The 20,482-nt window shown below is 35.2% G+C and overlaps 1 protein-coding gene across 2 annotated transcripts in view; it reads right to left on the reverse strand.

Moving 5' to 3' along the window:
- The window catches only part of LOC149578522 (pantothenate kinase 2-like), a 252,676-nt gene that overhangs the window by 40,197 nt on the left and 191,997 nt on the right, over nt 1-20,482 (reverse strand). For both annotated transcript variants that reach the window (XM_089829604.1, XM_089829608.1), the window contains exons 14-16: nt 15,513-15,595; nt 14,905-15,021; nt 12,641-12,704 (exon numbers count right to left, since the gene is read on the reverse strand). In XM_089829604.1, coding sequence (XP_089685730.1) covers nt 12,641-12,704; nt 14,905-15,021; nt 15,513-15,595 — 264 coding nt within the window. The remainder of the gene's footprint in view (nt 1-12,640; nt 12,705-14,904; nt 15,022-15,512; nt 15,596-20,482) is intronic.

A 20,482-nucleotide genomic window follows, 5' to 3' on the forward strand; every position in this document is an offset into this window, starting at 1 on the left:
CATGTGATGTTTAGCAGTTGCTTGATTTTGGAATTATGATTAATAGTTAAATTATTTTAATGTTTATATGAAAATTATTATGGAACTTGTTATTATTGTAGAATTATTGCACGGGTGATTGCAAGAGAAGATGAAGGGGGGAAGCATTGCTAAACGGGATCAACGGAACAGGATACTAACTTAGTCCAGTCATTAGGTTGACAGGTATGACCTTAAATTGCCTTGGTAAGGACCTAGTGACTTGAACTTCAAGATACAACTAAAGGACCTGCATGAGCTATTAAATAAACAATTTAAAACATAAAATAATTTAATTATAATATAATACGTACCTCAAAGGATTTTGATTGATCTTTCACCATTATAATATATACCTATGTACGTACACAGATATAAAATAAGTGACACCATAATATTATTTTCTTTATAATAAAATGATGCCACCATACAAATATATCTATGTGCGTGTAGATAGATATAAATCATAATATTTTTGATTTATAACCTTCAAATCTTCTTCAATCCTTTTATTCTTTTTTTTTCTTGCTTAAAACCAATTGAACACTTGGCACATTTTGTTGCCATCCAAGAGCCAAGACATTTCTTTTATGTTACAGCTTCTTGGAAGCCAGAGTCCTTTAACCTTTAATATATATCATGAGGTCGGGAGAGATGGAGGACATACAAAATCACATTTCCCGACTTCCTTTCTTATTCCCGTTTTCCTTGCTTATTTCCCGCTTCTATCTACCACCTGATACTCTGCAAATATCATTCGAACCTCTGCAAATTCCATTCGAAACCTCTACATTTTATAACAGTGCCATTCTTGTTACAGTTTGCCTTCTGTTATTCCTTCCTTGCTGAAGTTGTGATTGAATTTACACACTGTGGTTACGCTTGGAAAGAAAATTGAAGAAGAGTTGATACATTGACAATTGTTATTGCATTTTGATCTCCATAGCAGTAAGCTGCAGATTATACTCATTCACACTTAAATAACATTAGGGAGTTGTTTACCATAAATCATAGTAAAGTATCCATGACATGGAATCATGAATTATTTTTTGCCACTAGAAATCAGAATAAAATGATATTTATTTATGCAAGTAATAAAAAATATAATCTCTCAAATCACAAATTGCAAAATGCTGGAAGCATAGTTGGAAAACTCGCCAAGCCCCCCAAAAGTTTAATCAGGAAAAACTTTGGCGATTTAAAAAAAAACTTGGGAAAACTCGGGAACCTTAATAAACCACTAAAATTTAATTAAAAATCGTTTTGTTTTGCAAAATTTAATGAGAAGATGCAATCAGCTAAGAATTCCTCAAAACCACCTCTCCACACCTCAAGGCTCTAGAGAACACAAATGCAACAAACGATGCAAAAAAATGAGCTTTTTACCCTATTATGCCATCACAGCGCGCGGGTTACAAGATCCATGAGTTTTTCATTAAAACTCGCCTATTACTCGCCAAGTAATCGGTGATTTTTTGCACATGTGCCGAGTTTTTGACCTTGCGAGTTAAACTGGGAAAAACTCGCCGAGCTTAAAAACTCGGCGAGTGTTCCATCTATGGCTGGAAGCATATAATTTTCATGAATCAATAGATGGAGCCGACTGCTCTGAGATTCTGAGCACCTAGGACTCACCAGCTATATAGCCATGGAAAAGGTGAAGAGGTGAGATGGAATCTGCAATGACATGGAAGTGAAATCAGATATGATACATTAAATCTAAATAATTTTACTTAATAGCTCATGCATGTTCGTATTGTTGTTCCCCTATTGTCAAGTCAGGTGATGGTGATCGGGTCATTGAACACATCAGAAAAACCTTGGCTAAGGTCATTTAAAAGCATGTTTTCCATCTAAGATCACATGATTTCAGTGGTGTTTAGTTATTCTAACATGACCATCCATAACTGTGTGGGCATTCTAAACACCAAAATGCTATGGTGGTTGAACTAAAAGTACCCAAGCCCGATCCCAGGGTAGGGAGGGCCTTTTTAATTCAATAGACTCTGTGGGGATAAGTATGGTCCGAGGTTGGGAGGTTAAGCTTAAGTCAATGCTTCTCTTATCGAAAGTCGAGGCTTGTACAACCAACTAAAGACTCACCGGATATTACTTGTATGTTTTCTTTTCTTCTTTTCATTTTAAGTATTTACTTTACTTGTATGTAGGAAAAGATAGTTAATTGTTGAATTATAATTGATCATTGATACAGTTATTTCAGTTAATTGTTATTATAGTTATTTCTGATGATCAATGTTATAGTTATTTCAGTTAATCATTCTTTCTAATGATCAATGTTACAGTTATTTCACTTATCATTATCTTTGATGATCAATGTTACAGTTATTTCAATTAATCGTTATTTTTGTTAATCGTTATTTAAATTATTTTAATTAACCGTTGAAGGTGGTTAAGGTCCCATGAAAAGGAATTCGGTTAATTGTTGGGGAAAACTCTTTATTGATCTTCCTATTCTATTATGAAAAACCATTTGTTACACTTGTGGTTAGCCATATATAGACAAATAATATTTAATTAAGTATTTCTTGTGGTCAGCCACCACAGCAGCTCAACAATAAACATTCCTCCAATAGCAAGCCTTCTTTATATTATAATAATGGTTGATCAGGGGTATTATTGACTTTTATACAGAGCTCTCCATCACTTTTTACTATGTTGCACATATATATGTACTCCCATATTACGCTCACATTATCTACAATTTAATATGATTCTTTCATTTGTTTTGTTCATCTTCACATGTTGACCTACTTTTGTTTTCATTTTTGTACAACCCAGTCAGTTATATGCTAAGCATCTTTGCAGATGTACCATCTAACGCACATCATCATACATTTTTCTAAAACAATAATCAAGTCACACAATATTTGTTTTCTATGCTACCTTTTCATTTTATTTTTCTTACATCATAAACTAGATTACAATTCATAATGTTCTAATTCAATGAAATAAACATTGATAAAAGATACTTGAATATTTAATAAAACCATTACGTTTCATCCCCGTCCAATTAAACGGAATTCAATAACAGCATGCATAGTGCATTAGTCAAATAATGGAAATGGTCCTAAATTGCATGACTAAGTCTATTGCAAATTCAAAAATAGCTTCTTATCTGAGCTTTTTATTCTTTGTTTCCATTTTGGCATTCAAATTTAATATGACCATTTAATGGTATATTCATTCTTCTAAGACTATGAACTTCATTATGTAGATTCTCAGCATGTTATATATGAGTAATTTTATTTAAAGATTACCTAGTTCGCCAAAACTTTTTGCAAGATTACTTAGCTGTTACGTCCCCTGCTTTGGTTGATTTGCAATGTTTCCTTAATGTCTTCAAGCCTCAACAAGTTTACATGCTTGCAGGCTGGAGTAATAGTCAATTTCACAAGCACTTCCTTTTCATGTAGATAGTACCATAGCAAATTATTTCTATCTTTAGTTGTAAAGTCTCCTCCTAGATTGACCCTAGAATTTGCACTAGAATCACAAATGCAATAAGGGATGAGATATGGTTAGAGATGTATATATCTTGACCCAATACAATATCCCTTTTTAACAAAATAAATCATGATTTGAATGGAATGCAACCACAACTAACGATATATACATATGTACCAGTGTTACGGGACTCGGACTTGCCTTTGACTCGGAAAGGTCAAAATCCGACTCGGACTCGAACTCGGACTCGGCGACCGGACTCAGCAAGGACTCGGAAAATTGAAAAACTCATGAAATCCAAAGATTTTTAAGGATTTTAAGATTGTTTCTTGCATCTTTTAGTCAATTAACATCAAATACACAATAATTGATATAAATAGAACCTACTTAATACACATACACAATTTTGCATAGATCACATAAGTATAAAAGCGAATTTTTGAAGGAAAAAAACTGAATAACCACAATATAAAGTTATAAACTATAAAGTAATAAACATAGTGTCACTCCAATATCAAAGACTCAAATGTCTACAACATTCATGGATTACAAAATCCATGGTATCAAATTCAAAGGTTCAAAACATATATCAAAATAACAACTAGAGCCATCCTCTATGTCCTCCTACGAGTGCGCCTAAGATAAGTCATGGAAGACTCTAGAGCCATCCTCTCTGCCTGTGTCTGAGGCTGACCCTGAACCTCCTCCTCATCCTCATCATCATCATCCTCCTCACGCACATAATCCTCGTCATCAGCCTCGGATCCATCACTCCTAGCCTCAGGGTCCACTCTGTCTCCTCGTGCTCTAGCTTCCTCAACTGCCATCGCTACTGCCTCAGCCTCTCGATCCACCTAATCTACCCACTCCACATCTTCATCACTGAAGGCAGGATCATCCACCTCTGTGTTCCACTTTGCATGAGGATCAACATTCTCTAATACAATCAGAGTTGTATCGGTGCCAAGGATCTGTCTATGGCGAAGGCGAAGGTTGTAGTGAACAAAGACAAGATCATTTAATTTTTGCACTGCCAACCTATTGCGCTTCTTTGAGTGTATGTGCTCAAAAAGACTCCAATTACGTTCGCATCCTGATGCACTAGATAGCTGGCTCAAGATGCGAATCGCAATCCTCTGTAAATTTGGCACCTTTGTGCCAAACATCTCCCACCATGCATCTGAAACAAGAAATTTTTGAATCATATCAATAACTTTGAATTTATCAAATTAAGATGGTAATAGAATTACTATTAGAAATTAGGATGTAGAAATTAGAATCAAAGATTTTTAGTGTTTACCAGGCATCAATGCTGTCCTATTTTTTTTGCACAACTCTCGTGCAAATAAGTCCCCTTGAGCTTTCTTAAATAGCTCAATCTCACGGACTATATCTGTGCTAACTGTTGAATTAGGTGACATTCTCTCTATGACATCGTAGAGGCCGCTCCACACCTCATCATCAGCCTTGAAATGTGGGCTGAACTGGTATGCTGGATTAAGGAAGTAGGTCGCTGCATGTATAGGCCTGTGAAGTAGATTGTGCCATCGTCTATCAATAACATCCCATATAGGCCCATACCTATCTCGATTCCCTGCAAAAAAAGTGTGAATGGCCTCCTTCACCCTATCCATGCCCTCATAAATGTAGCCCATTGAGGGCTTCTCTCCATCAGCTGTTTGTAGGAAAACAATAAACGGCTTTACAAACTGCAATCATTATGAAAGTTGGAAAAGAAATAATCAGCTTTAAGTTTTTTGTTTAAAAAATGAACAATAATTTATAACATAATTTCATAAACAAAATAAAGTTGAAATGAGGACAAAAAGGAAAATTACCTTCACAATATCAGCAATAGGTGTCCAAAAAGAGGGCTCGTCAAAAATAAGATCAGCTACAGCAATCCCTGCAGTGGTCTTTGCATATGAGGATGCAAGCCACTCTTCACTAACAAACATACGTCTCAAACCTCCCTTTGAATCAAGCAAGGATTTCAATGTGAGGAAGTTGGTTGCAAATCTAGTGACCTCTGGACGAGACAACTCCCTTTGCTCATTGTGTTTCCTCATGAGGTTGAGGACCCATGTATGATTATATATGAATTTGCATACACTCCTTCCTCACTCTATAACTATTTTGATCCAACGGAGTTTACCAAGATCCTCTAACATGAGGTCAATGCAATGAGCGGCACAAGGGGTCCAAAATAGGTGAGGGTGTCTCTTCATAAGAAGCTTTCCTGCAGCAACATAATTTGCTGCATTATCAATAACTATTTGCACCACATTCTCCTCACCTACATCCTTTATCACTTCATCCATTATCCCACAAAGATATTCAACATTCTTTGTTTTTCCCGAGGCATCAATGGATTTCAAAAAAACCGTGGCACCTAAAGAAAAAGAAACAAATTAGTATAACGATTAATGATGAATCATAATTTATAAATTCAAAATTTATAAACTTAATCACTTAAGTACAAGTTCTACTTCTAAATTTTTAATGTCTAAGACTCTAAGTACAATTACAGTTTACCTGATGAAAAAACAAGAAAGTTGAGGAGTGTTCTACTCCTTCTATCAGTCCAACCATCAATCATGATGGTGCAACCTTTTTTCTTCCACACCTCACGCTGCTCCGTGATTTCAACTTGTACATCAGCCACCCTTTGGTTCAAATAGGGCCTCCTAGCTCTTCAGCACTAGGGGCTTTGAACCCCGGACCACAAACAGCAACAGCATCGATTCCAATTTGCCAATAAGGGGACCTAAAACAAATAGAATAAAATTTCAAGTTAAACAAATTAGTATATTATAAATAAATTTGAAAACAAAATACAAATTAAAATAAACAAAATAAACATATTATTGAAAGCTAAAACTTGTAACTTTGAAAGCAAGAGAAGACTTAAATTTAAATTTACATAAATAATTACCTTGCTGCATTGAATGAAATGTTGTTGTAGATGAAGAAGTCCCCAAGTGCCAATTTTCCATAATCATGTTTATCCTTGTTCCAACCCATGCCCTCAAGCAATGACTGTGAACCTGGAGCCGTGCGTGGAGCAAACATAGAATCAAGTGTCGATTTTTGCTTACGAATGCGAGGCCCAATGCTCACACTCGTAGAAGCAGTGGTATCCGTAGGTGGAGCAGTGGATAATGGAGAGCGAAAACTAGAAGACCCCTGTTGGGCTCTGGCTAGTTGTGCCATTTCTTCATGTTGCTTCTTTTTCAATTCTTTTTGCTCCATTTTTTCCTCTAGAAGAGTTTGGATATCTCGCATAACATCTTGGGGTACATCTTTGCATTTTTTAGCATCACGTCTAGGTATATGTGCTAGGTGATACTTCAATCTATTTATTCCTCCCCCATTATATACCACACCACAATGCCAACATGTAACAACTCCCTTTTTGTGCCCCGGGATGGCATGTTTCCAAGCCCTATCCCTTGCTATTGCACTTGGGTCTGCATTAGGGTTAAATGGAGGCTTATTTCCACTTCCCTCACCTTGTTGTTGAGACATTATATCAAATTTCAATAAGTTACTGTTCGCTGTCAGCCTGCTGCAATATGAATGTAAACAAAATGAGAAGTAAAAAAATAGTAGACTAGTAGTAGAGAGTAGAGACCAAACAAATTTAAACAAAATGAGAAGTGAAAATACTTTAAAAATATGAATGTAAAAGTTTAAAACATAGTATAAAACAACACAAAGAAATGCAACAACAACTTGTAGCTTACCTCTTCAAATTTGCACAAACAATGGAAATGCAAGTTTGTAGAAACCTCCTCCAAATGCTCCCTCAAGCTCCTCTCAATGCTTTAATGCAAGCTAGAAAGATGCACAAACCATTAGCAATCAATACGAGAGACCAAACCGGTTTGTTGATTTCTCTCTCAAAACCCCAATATTCTTCTCTAACTCTTTCCTCTCTCTTGTGAGCACAAGCAAATGGTGGAATGACCTTTTTAGGTCAATAACATGTTATACAAACCAAAAAAATCCAATTAAACAAAGCATTTTATGTTTTTTTTGCCTTTTTACTTGTTACCCGCCGGCGAGAGTCTTGGCATCGGGACTCACCGAGTCAGGCAGGACTCGGCAGAGTCCGAGTCAAGAGGCAGTCTGCCTCGGAAAGGTGGACTCTGTCTCTGACTCGCCGAGTCCAAGGCTGACTCGGCGAGTCCCGTTACACTGATATGTACATTCACTAAGGTTAGATGAGAACATATAATTATCATAAATCAATAAAATGTTGTAACTATATTACTACCTAGTATTCAAATACATTAGGGTTTGGGGAAGCAATAAAGGTTTTCCCAAAGCCATCCCCAAACTAAGCCCAAAAGTAGACATGCACACTCTTGGCCCAGTGGCAAGTAATTGGACGTCCACTCTGCGTGATCTACTTGGTGTTTGTATCTGCTTTCACTATACGCATACTCCCTTTAGTCAGACCTATCGTGCTTCCCCAAACCCTAATATTTTTTAATACTAGGTAGTAATATAGTTATATTCTATTTTATCAATTTAAGTACTAAGATAATTATATATTCCCATCTAGTACAAGTGTATCTATCATGGTTGCAGGATTCAAATCAAGATTTTTGTAATCTGACTATCTAAGCCCAACAACAGACATTCACCCTGTTGGCCCTAGTGTAGAACACATTGCCCATCCACTCAGGGTGGTGAGATTATATTGTTTCCCTTATGCTTCCCAATGATGCCTTGTAATCTACCTATCTAAGCCCAAGAGAGGACATTCACCCTCTTGTCCTAGCGGCAACCACAATGGAGATCCACTAGGTTTCGTCTACTTAGATGGTGAGCATGTCGTTTCTCCCCTTTGTTATGCCTCCTCACCTTCTCTAGATGAATGCTTGTGATATTAGCATATTACAAAACAGATTTATGTTCACAAGTATGCATTTCACATTCCATATATATAAGACAGTTTATCATAATTTCTAGCTTATACTGTATAGGCCAAACATAATTTACATTCAAAATATGTAAAAGATATTCGTCATTATTACTAAATAAAAGATAGCTGTTAATGCTTTCAATTGATTGATATATTAAATCTGGATCTGCTTCTATGTAGATCGTTGTACATAATAATATATCTGAATCTCTCTGTTGCTGTTCTTCGATGCCTTTCTGCCTGAATGGTTGGATAGCTCCTAGAATGATCATTCCTTCATCTTAAATATCTTCTTGACTTGCTAGAGGGTTGTGGCCTTTAGTCGGTTCCCCAAGAATACTTCAATAATGTCTCTTCCATGCATCTCATGTTTAATATAATTACTGTTTTAATCATATCTTAACATTCGAGATCACTAAATTAACTCAAATTACTTTTAATTACTGTTTCTGATCACTGCCATCATTGTCTAATTTTTCCTTGATGATCACTGCTTTACTTTTTGGTTCTGTATTTCATAATCGCTGCCCTTCAGTGTAGATCACTATCTTTTACAATGGAATTGCTGTTTTTCTTTCATTCAGAAAATTGCTATGTCTGAAGAAGACAATTTTCTATAGTTTGGTGATGAGTTTACGTGATTGCCCAGGTGGAGGCATTAAAGTCTGCCCTTGCCAAGATTGCTTACCCTCAAGCAATTTCAGATTTAGATGATTAAAGACTTCTCCTTCCCACATAGCATCTTCTATGGTGAAATGAACTTGTCTAGTTCCAGAAGATTTTGAAATTTTGCTTCAACAAATGATTATTTTTATTTGTGTTGATTGTAAATGTTATTCATGTGCATGCATCAACCATTGAGTTTTTTATAAATTCACGAGGAACTACGAGTTCAAAACTTGATAAAGATGTGAATTGATTTCAGCAAATAATAGAGGTGAAATTTATTGCAAACTTGATACTCACTGTCAAAGTTTTTATCAGACTTTGTTGCAGATGAGTTGAGCTCTCATAAATTTACATATACACCTGAGGCAAACTCGCGACTATAATTTTGAATGTGCATACAGTTTTGTGTTACAAGAAAGAATCGTTACAAATAGGCGCTCAAGCAGTAAAATAATTGGAAGCACTTAAATAAAATAAAAACATCACCCTTAATGTAATAACCCTTGCTGGTTATAACTTCAAAATACATCAATTATTCAAATGTTTGACAATTCATCAAACACTTGGCAAGTGAACTCGAAACTCAAGCAAATGAACTACAAATGGATAGATGCACATAACTATATATAATACCAATATGAGAATTGATTCTCCACTCTTTCAATAGTTTGATACATTCAAAAATTGACTAGAATTGATATCAGAATATTGGCAAACAATTAATGAGCAACTCCCCACTTTATTAAATGCCTTAGCACAATTTCATTTATTGGACATGACACAATAGTGTTGCAGGTACACAATAAATCTTGAAATGAAATATACAATAACTAACCAGCTTCCTCATCAAACACAACTTGGAATGTATTGTCAGGATGGATGCCAATCTCTTCAAATTCTAATCTTAGCATAGCCAAATGAATCGCAGCCTCCCAATTTTGCAAATCTGAAACTCATCTAAACAAACGCTGCTTGTAGAATTCAATAATCAGCCAATCCCTTCGAACAAAAAATGCAAGTACAAATTTAATAATTTTTCCCAATGCCAGTGAAATTCTTCAACACAAAACTCTCCTTAGCTACTTTAAAACAGTAGGAGAAATGGCCAATTGTATACCTCAACACAATTGTCAATGCCAACTCAAAACAAAATCTCAGATTTGAATCTACTATACTTCAGCTATAGATTCAATGGAACAACTCAGAATTCAGACCCTTATACTTCAACAAGGGCACAAAAATCAGAACTCAAAAAAAGCCACAAAGGCATCAAAAGAAAATAAAATATCTAACCATGCTTTTCTCAACAAATGGGCTTGTATTTATAACCTCCAGATTCCCTTTTGTTGCCAAAATGTAACTTCACTCAAGAAGTTTCACCACACAACATTAATTAGAAGCTTCCATTGGATTCTTTCACCTGACTTGGCTTAACTAATTAATAAATGGCTCTTTCTAATGATAACTCAACTCTCAACTTAAGTGAAATTATAAAGTTAAATTATAACTTTATAATAAGCCATTTAATAAATTAATAATGATTTGGCGCCACTAAAAATATGATAACTCTCAAAATACTCATCATTTAAATATGTCGTTTGAAATAGGAGTTATACCTATTATTTTTCCATGTGACCAAATGCACTTTCCAAAAATAGAAAGGGTCCATCTCAATCATCACCCAACTTACCACGAATAGTAAGTACCCAAAACTAAGCCCAAACGAAGTCCAATCTGTGCCAAACTAGACCAACCTATAGCTTACTGAATTGTGGAAAAAATAAGACCCTCCCAAGCCAAGCCACTACCTTAGAAGACCCTCTATCCACAATAATTAGCCTACAAAGATCAAAATAATAGGCTAATCCCTGAAACTCCAATGCTAGCAAAATGGGGACATTATACTTAATATAACTATATAATAAAGTTGCCAAGACATAAAATAAACTTTATAATATTGACAACTTCCAAGGATCATCAAATTAATTAATTTCACACCAAGTCACGACAACATAACCCGTGAATGCCAAGCATCCCTTCTAAATTGTTATTTAGCCTACCAGGATGGAAAAATAGGCTAATTGAGCTCCAAGAAATGCTAAGCTAGAAATGGGGACAATACGCTGCACTTGACTGGCAGTGGGCCAGCACTCTGTCTCCCCGTCTCAGGAAATTGGGGGTTTGGGGGCCAGGATGCATCCCCATGTTACAGTATTTCCTTTGTTTTCATTATCTCCATATAAACACAAACATTCAAATGGAAATGACTAGTCTATTAAAATTCACAGGTCACCCAGCATGCAAATTAACTCCTTTGATGTTCCTAGACACTTTGTAACATGCTAAATTGAATGCCTATTGATCCTTCACACTTTACACAACCCTAAAGTCACCCTATGCAAGTAAATCTTTCCTAAAAGTTATTGTTCTTAAGAGAAAAAAGATGATATGTCTGATATTCCATCTAAAGTACTAAAACAATAGCAACAACATCACCAAACTAAGTTTCCATTTTTTATTTTCGATCGTGTCTTTCTCTTTACCCATTAATGCTTCCTTATAGTCAATGTTTCTTGCCCTAAACGGTTATATGAGGTTATTACTTCAATAGTTGCAGCTGAATAATCACCCTATCCCTCAACCACACATTAACTAGCTAGTCTGCTGCCTTAATCTTGCATAGGTAGAAAGCTAAAACTGAAGACTATTACCTGGGAATACTAGAGGTTTTGACCCCTAACTTCAAATTCATCTATTTATACAAAAACCTGACATGACTGTCTTGTTCAGCTCTATTATTTTTCTGAGAAGACACTCACTTCCCATCTAATTGCTTAAAGAACATTCACTCAATCCTATGGATTAAAACTGGTAATTACAAAGAAGCATTGCTATTTAATTTTGAAGTAAGATTTTACCTTATATGTCCCATTATGTATTGTCCTAAAATGGACAAGTTGAAATAAAAGATTCACAGGCATCTACCAGTCATTGCTCTAAATCTAGGAAATATGCTCATTGGGACTCTCAAAATATGCTCATTGGAACTCTCAATGCCTTTCCTACTTCAGGTAAGCAAGTGATCATTGTTAAATCTAGAAAATTTGTTCATTTTATGGCTTTGTACCGACTTAGAACCCATAAAAATACGAAAGAGACTCAATACATATCAGACATATCTAGAAAAATTGCATCTCAATAAAAAAATGTGTACCTTCTCAAAGAGTTACCCCAAGAGTTAAAAAATAAAAAATTGCTACCTAAATTCTATAATATAAGTATATGATAATATGATCCTTTTAGACACAAAAAATTTCTAAAATGTTTGTCTGAATTAAAGCATAGGAAGTCTACAATTTTTCTTTTACAGACTTATACTATTTAAACACTTTCTAATTTGTCATACTATGAAATCTGATTAGTGTACAACAGTGGTTACTTTTTAATTAATCATCCCATGAGTAAGGGATAACAAGACTATCTTCGATTAGTAATCAGCATTGAACTATAGAATGGATTTTGTTCATATAATAAGAATGTACCAAACATGAATACCTCATCCATACTATCAAGTTCCATCAAAAGATCTTGTAAAACAGCTAATGATGCCTCATTTTCCCTGTTAAACCACAATAACAAGAAAAGAAATCCACCAGACAGTGAGAAAATCTTTAATGCACAAATTGTTATATAACTTATATCTAGCAATGACAAATATAGAAGCAATGAAATATGATTTCCATTTCATTTTTTAGGACTCTATCAACATCAATATTCATGGAGCATATACTTGAAGTAGGGTGCCTTGGGTGTCTAAAGAGTGGTACCAACCGTATGTTTAAAGTAATTGTGTCAACAATGTTTCAATACTTTATAGAATTTGTTTAAATTCATATTTTTCAAGTCACTTTTATATCTAGTATATTTATAATCTCTTGTACAATTTTTAGGTAAGCTACTAGCTTCAGATTTCACTAAACATTCAAAACATAACAGTGATAATTGGGAGAAGAGATCTTAGAACAAAAAGCTCAAAGGAATGAATTCGAATTAGGATTGCACACTGTTTAATCTAGGACCTTACAAATAACAAGTAACAAATTATTAACACATCAATACAACAAAGAACAATTGTCAATTGCACTAGTGAATAAGTAAATTAAAATTTGTAATATAATAAAAGATTTACTTGATGTCTCACATGTCTTCAAGGTGTTTACTAGATTGTAGTGTTCCCTCCCTGACTACCTTTAGCCTATTCAGTTGGTTCATATAGACAACTGAGTTGCATTTATGGAACCTGGAGGAGGTTTGTCAAGCAATTACAGTATTTAATGATTAGTTGAGCTCCCACTGTTATTATGAGTGTACTGCCCTAGTCTAGAGTGATTTTCAGTCAGTTTTCCAATACTTACTATTATTAGTAAGTCAATTTCAAGCACCAACAGGGCCAAATGGCAAGGTTACTATTTTTAGTATTGCTGGTAGATTCAAGTTTGATGAATACTGCATCATTTTATAATAGTTCAGTGGTTTAAATAAAACAAAGATCAACAAATAATAACTAGAAGCCTGCAGCTAAAATCACCCAAAAGTGGTGCCCAAATTATCACCTAATTAAAAGTATCTTACAATATGTCATTAACACACATCATAGTTTTCCCAAAAGGGGCAACCCCCCTTTACAATGTTATTTCAACATCCCAAAACCTTTTACTTTTCCTGTGCAAACTCCCAAAAAGCCATAGCTTTTGATCTAGTGAGTTGATTGAGCTTTTTTAAACATCTAAGCAACTGGCACCCCCATAGGAAGTGCCACATAACCTTACCCTTTAGCCTTAAAAATTTAGTTTTTTTGTTGTAAACTTTTATGTTAGAAAATTGCACCTTTTATAATAACATTAGAAGCAAGGCTGGGACACCTTTTCCAACAGGTTCCTCAACGATACTGTAGGTAAAAGATGAGAAAAACATGATGACAGACACACTTATCGTCAGTCAATGATATCTATTAATACTGGTTGGAACTTTAAATGCTTTCAAGACCAGTAATCGTTTAAATATTTTTATGCCGGTCCAAGTCTGCAAACTTATCGTCAGTCAATGATATTTTTATGCTGGTCAGAAATTTGAAGGCTCACAAAAATCATCAAAATTATTGAAGATGAGGTAATAGTCGGTGACTAAAATCTAATAATGTGTTCTTATATCAAGTTTGTGTTTATAGTTTTTTCTCATCTGTCTCAGACTGCCCTCTAGCATTTGGAATATAAAGTCGATTGTTTCCTTGTGAAATTGGCAGTGTAAAATTGTGCACTCTATATTTACTATAAACTTCAAGAAATTGCATCAATTAACAGATTGTGAATTTACATAAGGATTTTGTTACCTTTTCCCTGAAACTGCTGAACCTGAGATATACCAGAATTACAATAAAATTGACTCATATACTGTACCATACACTGGTGACCTCTTATAATATTTAAAAAAATATAAATTTGAAACAAATAATCTAGTGTCCAGGCATTTGGTTGCAGATTTAAAAAGTCGAATCATTCCATTGGATTACCAGTGGTCATCTTCAATGGAAACAGGTAATCACTCTTGCTTGGTTAGAGCACATGTCACTGCATTAAAATACCACTATTCCCTCCATATGAAGAAAATAATATAATATATCATATGCAACACCTCAACATATTATAAGCAAACTGTTAATTGCACATATGAATGAATACACAATTGTAAGAGATATGCTTCTGCTAAGGATCCGTAGTGATTTTAATCAACATTTCGTAAAGCGAGAAAAGAAAATAAACCTCTGTTTAATTGCTCTGTATGCATCTGAGAAGTGAAATTCTCTCAAACATTCCTCCCTTAGCTCCAAGAGATTGGCAAGGCCCAATTTTCCATATGCTGCAGGTTCTTCCATTAACCTGCAGATTGCCATAAAGTTTGGTTTACAATTATTTGACTCTAGTTGTTTACGTAACAAACAAATTATAGATTATAAAAAAATCAAGGTGGGGACAGTCTACATAATATTTTAATAGATTTCTGATTAATTTTAATAGTTTATCTGAAAATACCGAATTCTAGAAAGGGCAAAAGAAAATTAGCTATTGCAAATTCAAATATGGTGGGAACAGCACACATAGAATGTAAATGTATATTTGATTGATTTTAATGGTTTAGAAAAAGAAGAATTCTAGAAAGGCCACTAACACGTTCACCTTAGCAAGTAGATTTGGTGGTACTAGAGCTACCTAAAGCTAGTGCCGAGAACATCTAAGACTTGATAATATCCTATCAGGAGACACATTTCGCTACCTTTATTTAGCATGATCGCTTGAAGATCCATAGCTTACTTCTATGACATATTTCTCATACTGAACTTTGAATGCCACCAAATATAAGGAATACACACCTTGCCAAGTGAGCCCGAAATGCACGAGCAAAAGCATCCCCCCTTCGTTTAGAATTATCTGTGCCGCCTTCACTTGCAACAGCCTAATGAACAAATTTACATATCAAAGCTATAGAATAAAAAAGGCCAAGAATATAACAAAAATTAATTTCTAATACTAAGTCCTTGCCAAGCCAATTATTAATGCATGCATTTTTAGCCCTAGCTTGTGCTACATATCAATATTCATAGAGGTCAACCTATGTAATACATGAACACACTGACCTAATTGTTACATACCCTATTTTGGTTGATATTGAAAAACTCATTCAATCATTGATATTTCAAGTAATTAGTTAAATCAATTACTCGTTTTTGAAGTTCATATGAATAGAAATATTTGTTTATCATTATGTTTCATGTGAAAAGGAAGATGCTAGTTAGAATACCTGCTATTACAGTTAATTTGGTCATTAGTTATGATGACTAGTTTCAGTTGAGTAATTCGAAAGTATGCTTTTACCTTGCTAATTCTTCTTGTAGGTAGCACGAAGACAGAGGGAAGCATTGGTAGAGAGGGAATTGACTACGAGAGCATCATCTTGCCACAAAGGTTGACAGGTATGAATCTAAACCACCATGGTCAGGGAAAGCAAGCTAGGACAAGCCAGACACCCATCAAGAGACTACCATGAGCTAACTAGGTAATCAAGCATACTAAGATATACACTTTTATTTATGCAATAAAGTGAATTAAAAATAAATGTTACCATTGAGAAGTGAGTCGATCTCAAATCCTTCTTGTAATGTGAGACATGTTTTAATATAATGGTACCATGGTATCTACATAAATCTGTACATGCTACAAACATGTATACGTACGTATGCATATATCCAAATACGACGTAGACATAAGTATATGTATATTTAAAAATGCAACATATGCATAAACTACATATATTTAGAATAACATGTGCATATATGTATATGTGTGTGCAACATATACATATATATGTAAGTAGAATAGATACCATATAGTGAAACATGGGAAGTAATATAATGCATTATTCCTTTTACGTCATTGAAATATTATTTCAAACCCATCGACTATACTCATTATTTTTGGCGCTGGCATTGTATTTTCAAGATTGTAACCCCTGTCTGCCACCTTGTGCCTTCTTTCCATGCACATAACTCTTCTTCAACTCATATCTTCAAGTAACAGAGCCTCGGTCTATATAGCATCTAATCACAACCATTCAGAGGTTGCTTTTCAATACATAGTGTTGAATTTACTGCACACAAGTTTGAAAGTAATTTCCTTATTAGTTTGATATAACCTTTGTGATTGAATATCATCTAAGGATTTACAGAGAATTATTTGTATTGTACTATCACGCAGTCACTACAACAGATTGTAGTTGGGGCATTTGTATCTTATTCCTACAACTCATAATCATCAGGTGGCATCCCAATTCGCTAGTATCATTATTATTTGATAACATGCTTTCCTTATTGGAAGTTATCGAGCCAACATATATTTTAGAATTATCCATAACTATTTCTTCTACAAGATTCGATCAAGCATGATATGCAATTGCATAATCAACTTCTAATATTAAATCTGAATGGCCCATGTGTTAGCCAAAACCTTTTTTATCAATTCATGACGTATTTAATACATCTTTAGGAACAAGTTAGTCGAGGGAAGCCACAAGTACAAGGACATTAATGGCTATATGTCTCTGAGACAAGAAAGCTTACCTCTTGGCAGCATATCATCTAGCATTAAAAATTGTGTTCTAAAAATAGGGTAGGGCATGATAATCTGTAATGTCCTTGTTTTTGGCCCGTCTATGAAGTTGATTGAGTTAGCTCATCATAGCGGCCCTTGTGAGCTGATGGGGTGTTTTGGGGGTCTCAGTTGATTACTTACTATTTTTAGTAAGTCTATTATAGGCAGTTGCTATTTTTAGCAGTGCAGTGATGGCTTAGCAATTGGTTGTCACCTATAGTTGATCAGGTTAATAACTACAGGAGCCCTTATTTATTTATTCATTGAGTTGCATTATTATAATAATGTTTATATTATTATAAATAATGACTTAAAAGAGATATTTCTAGAAAGCAAGTTGGAAAGTTTCTAGTGTTGAGTTCTTTTGGGAAACACGTTTTCTAAAGTGGAATTTTATGGAAATTTTTGCCAACAAAAATCTTTTAAATGAGAGCTCTTTTCATCGGGAAAAAGCACGCTTGAAAATATAATTGCTTTTGTTGCCTTTGTGGCTTTTTCCTGTAGTCTGAATTGTGAGCCCTCGCTTAAGTATAAGGGTCTCTGAGTTTCTAATGTTTGAAGTCTCTACTGAGGTATAGTGGCTTTACTAGTCAAATCTCCTAACTGTCATTTTATGTGTCTAGGAGATATGATTTTTACTTTTGAGAATTTCTGTGTTTGGCATAGGCAATTGTGTTGTGGTGAACAATTGTCAATATCTCCTACTGTGGCTATTGTGGCTAAGGAGACTGAATTACTTAATGAATTGATTGCATTTACACATCAGATTATGGCGATCAAAGTCAAGAAGTGAATTGGGAATTTCAATTTCCTCTAGATAGTGGTTGGGCTCTCTAAAGCCCAAGAATCCATATCAGAAAGGGAGTGCCATTAATCTGAGGTTGTGACGACTAGCTGGGAGCAGCGTTTGAAATAGATGGATTACAAATTCAGACCCTACACTCTGATTCTACACCTGCGATTGGTGGGAGAGATCTGCGATTTAATTGAGAGGCCTGGCATTGTTCTTCAATTGTCTGTAATCAGCGTTTGGGAGTAAGTGATCAGTTGCAGACCTGTACGTTAATTCCCTCAGCTCGAATTGGTATCAAAGACCGCTAGGGCATTCACATGGGAGCTGTGTTCTCTTTCCAGCTGGACATTACTGAACATATTGTGTGTGACCGACATTCAGAGCAATACCAATCATAGCAGTTTGGTGCGGTTGAGTCTTGGCTTGCGTTGAAGGTGGGATTGGGAGTGTTGTAGCTGCCTATAGCTTAAATTCTGGATTCTCCTTTTAGCAAGCAGCACCAAGGATTACGCTATGGCAGAAATCAGGTTCCAATATTAAATAGAAATTGGAATTCGATTCATGTCAAATTTATTTCCTTTTCCATTTAAAATTATAAGTAATGCTGGAGCAGTGTTGTTAGTATTTACTTTGTACTCATTATATCTTCTGAAAATTTAATAAAAAACAAAGACATAGAAACATTGTTCATATCAGAGCATACGTAGAGTTTTTACAGTGGAATCAGAGATTGCTTGGAAGGTGTTTGATGTAATATCAAACCATTCAATGTAAAAGGAATTAACGCTTGATTTAGCTTTAACCAGCAAGGGTTTTTACATAATCTTATTTAACCCTTGAAGAAATCGGAAATGCTTGATTCTAAAAATAGATATCTGTGATCACCATGATTGAGAATGGAACATCAATGGTCATCAAGGATAGCAGAATAGGGCTGAGACGGAAGATGCAAATCATGATGACAACGTTTCTGTAGAAATGTCTTGCAAGATTTGAGAATCATGTCAATAATAATACAAAGCGGAAAGTAAAGCTAAGTCCAAAAAAACATAACCTAGTCAGCTCATGGTGGTTCAATAAGGTGTGTCGGATTTGTCAAGTTGAGCGATGGGTGATCAGGCACATAGTGTCCACGTAAAACCCTGGCCAAGGCAGGTTTAGTGACAATTGATGCTGTTGTGATCACTAGAGGTCAGAATAGCCACCAGCAGGATAGATAGACTGTTAGGAGGATGTCTAGGGTCTAGTCAGCTGAACGGTTGACACTCTTAACACCAGGATGCTTAGGTGGCCAGACATGATGGTGTTCCTGTGCAGGGTAGGTCCATTCTCAGATGAGAGTGAGATGGGATATAGGTCTATGGTTGGGTGGTTAAGCCTCTGTCAATGCTTTCCTACCACCCATGCCAAGACTTGCACAAGACAAACAAAGAACGACATTTAGGTAGTAGTTGGTATACGATTTGGATTATGTTTTCTTTATACTCCAAATTCCAGTTGGGATTCTCTATTGTTCACCATTTCAAAAGTGAAAGATCTTCCCTACTTGGTCATTCTGGTTTCGGTGGTATTCAACCCTCACCCTATTTCGTCTTTGTAGTATTTGTTCAGATCTAGCAAATCTATGCACCATCTTTATTTGCAATTATAAATATTTTTCAGTAAAACCTCATCAATTCTATCAACATCCCTCTTGTTCTAGCAATTTACAAGATTTTCATTTGTCATTAGCGAAGTTGGTAAATTGACACCCTAAGTAGTTGTATAACATCTACCATACGGTCTTCCTACACGACAATCCAATCTAACCACTCTCAAGCAACATCTCCACCCAACATATCATTCTTGGCTACTGTACCGACATCCCTCTCAGGCTCTACGACAAACTTGTTCTCTCCTCACCTTATAGTCATACAATCTCCCTGATCCCACAATACGGTCAACACATCATCGAATGACTAACACATCTCATATCGTACGGACATCCTTCTCAAGTCGTACAACCAACTTATATTGTCTTCCTGATCCCACTGTATGATCAACCTAAACATCATCGTATGACTGATTTCAAGGTTTCTAAAACTTACTTCTAGGTTTGGGTACTAAGCAATGTATAGCCGAGAACGGAACATTACATACCTATCTGTAACCTACATAGGGTTTACTATTACAATAAATTGACGTTGTATTAAACAGAGGAGACGAATGCTCCTTACATAGATCTACAAAGACGATGTTTTGGAAGAAATAATCGTGAACTAAACACGAATATAGAAACTCCCTAATAAACTAAAGACTAACTACGATGATCATTCAAGAAACATTAAAATATTCTAATAGTCATTGTTTAACTACCCTGCAAAAGATTGTTCACGTCTTGTGGTCATAAATTCTTTAGAACAT

The sequence above is a fragment of the Cupressus sempervirens genome, chromosome 1 (assembly GCF_028749045.1).
Source record: "Cupressus sempervirens isolate cs-2001-9-10 chromosome 1, ASM2874904v1, whole genome shotgun sequence".
Lineage (NCBI taxonomy): Eukaryota > Viridiplantae > Streptophyta > Pinopsida > Cupressales > Cupressaceae > Cupressus > Cupressus sempervirens.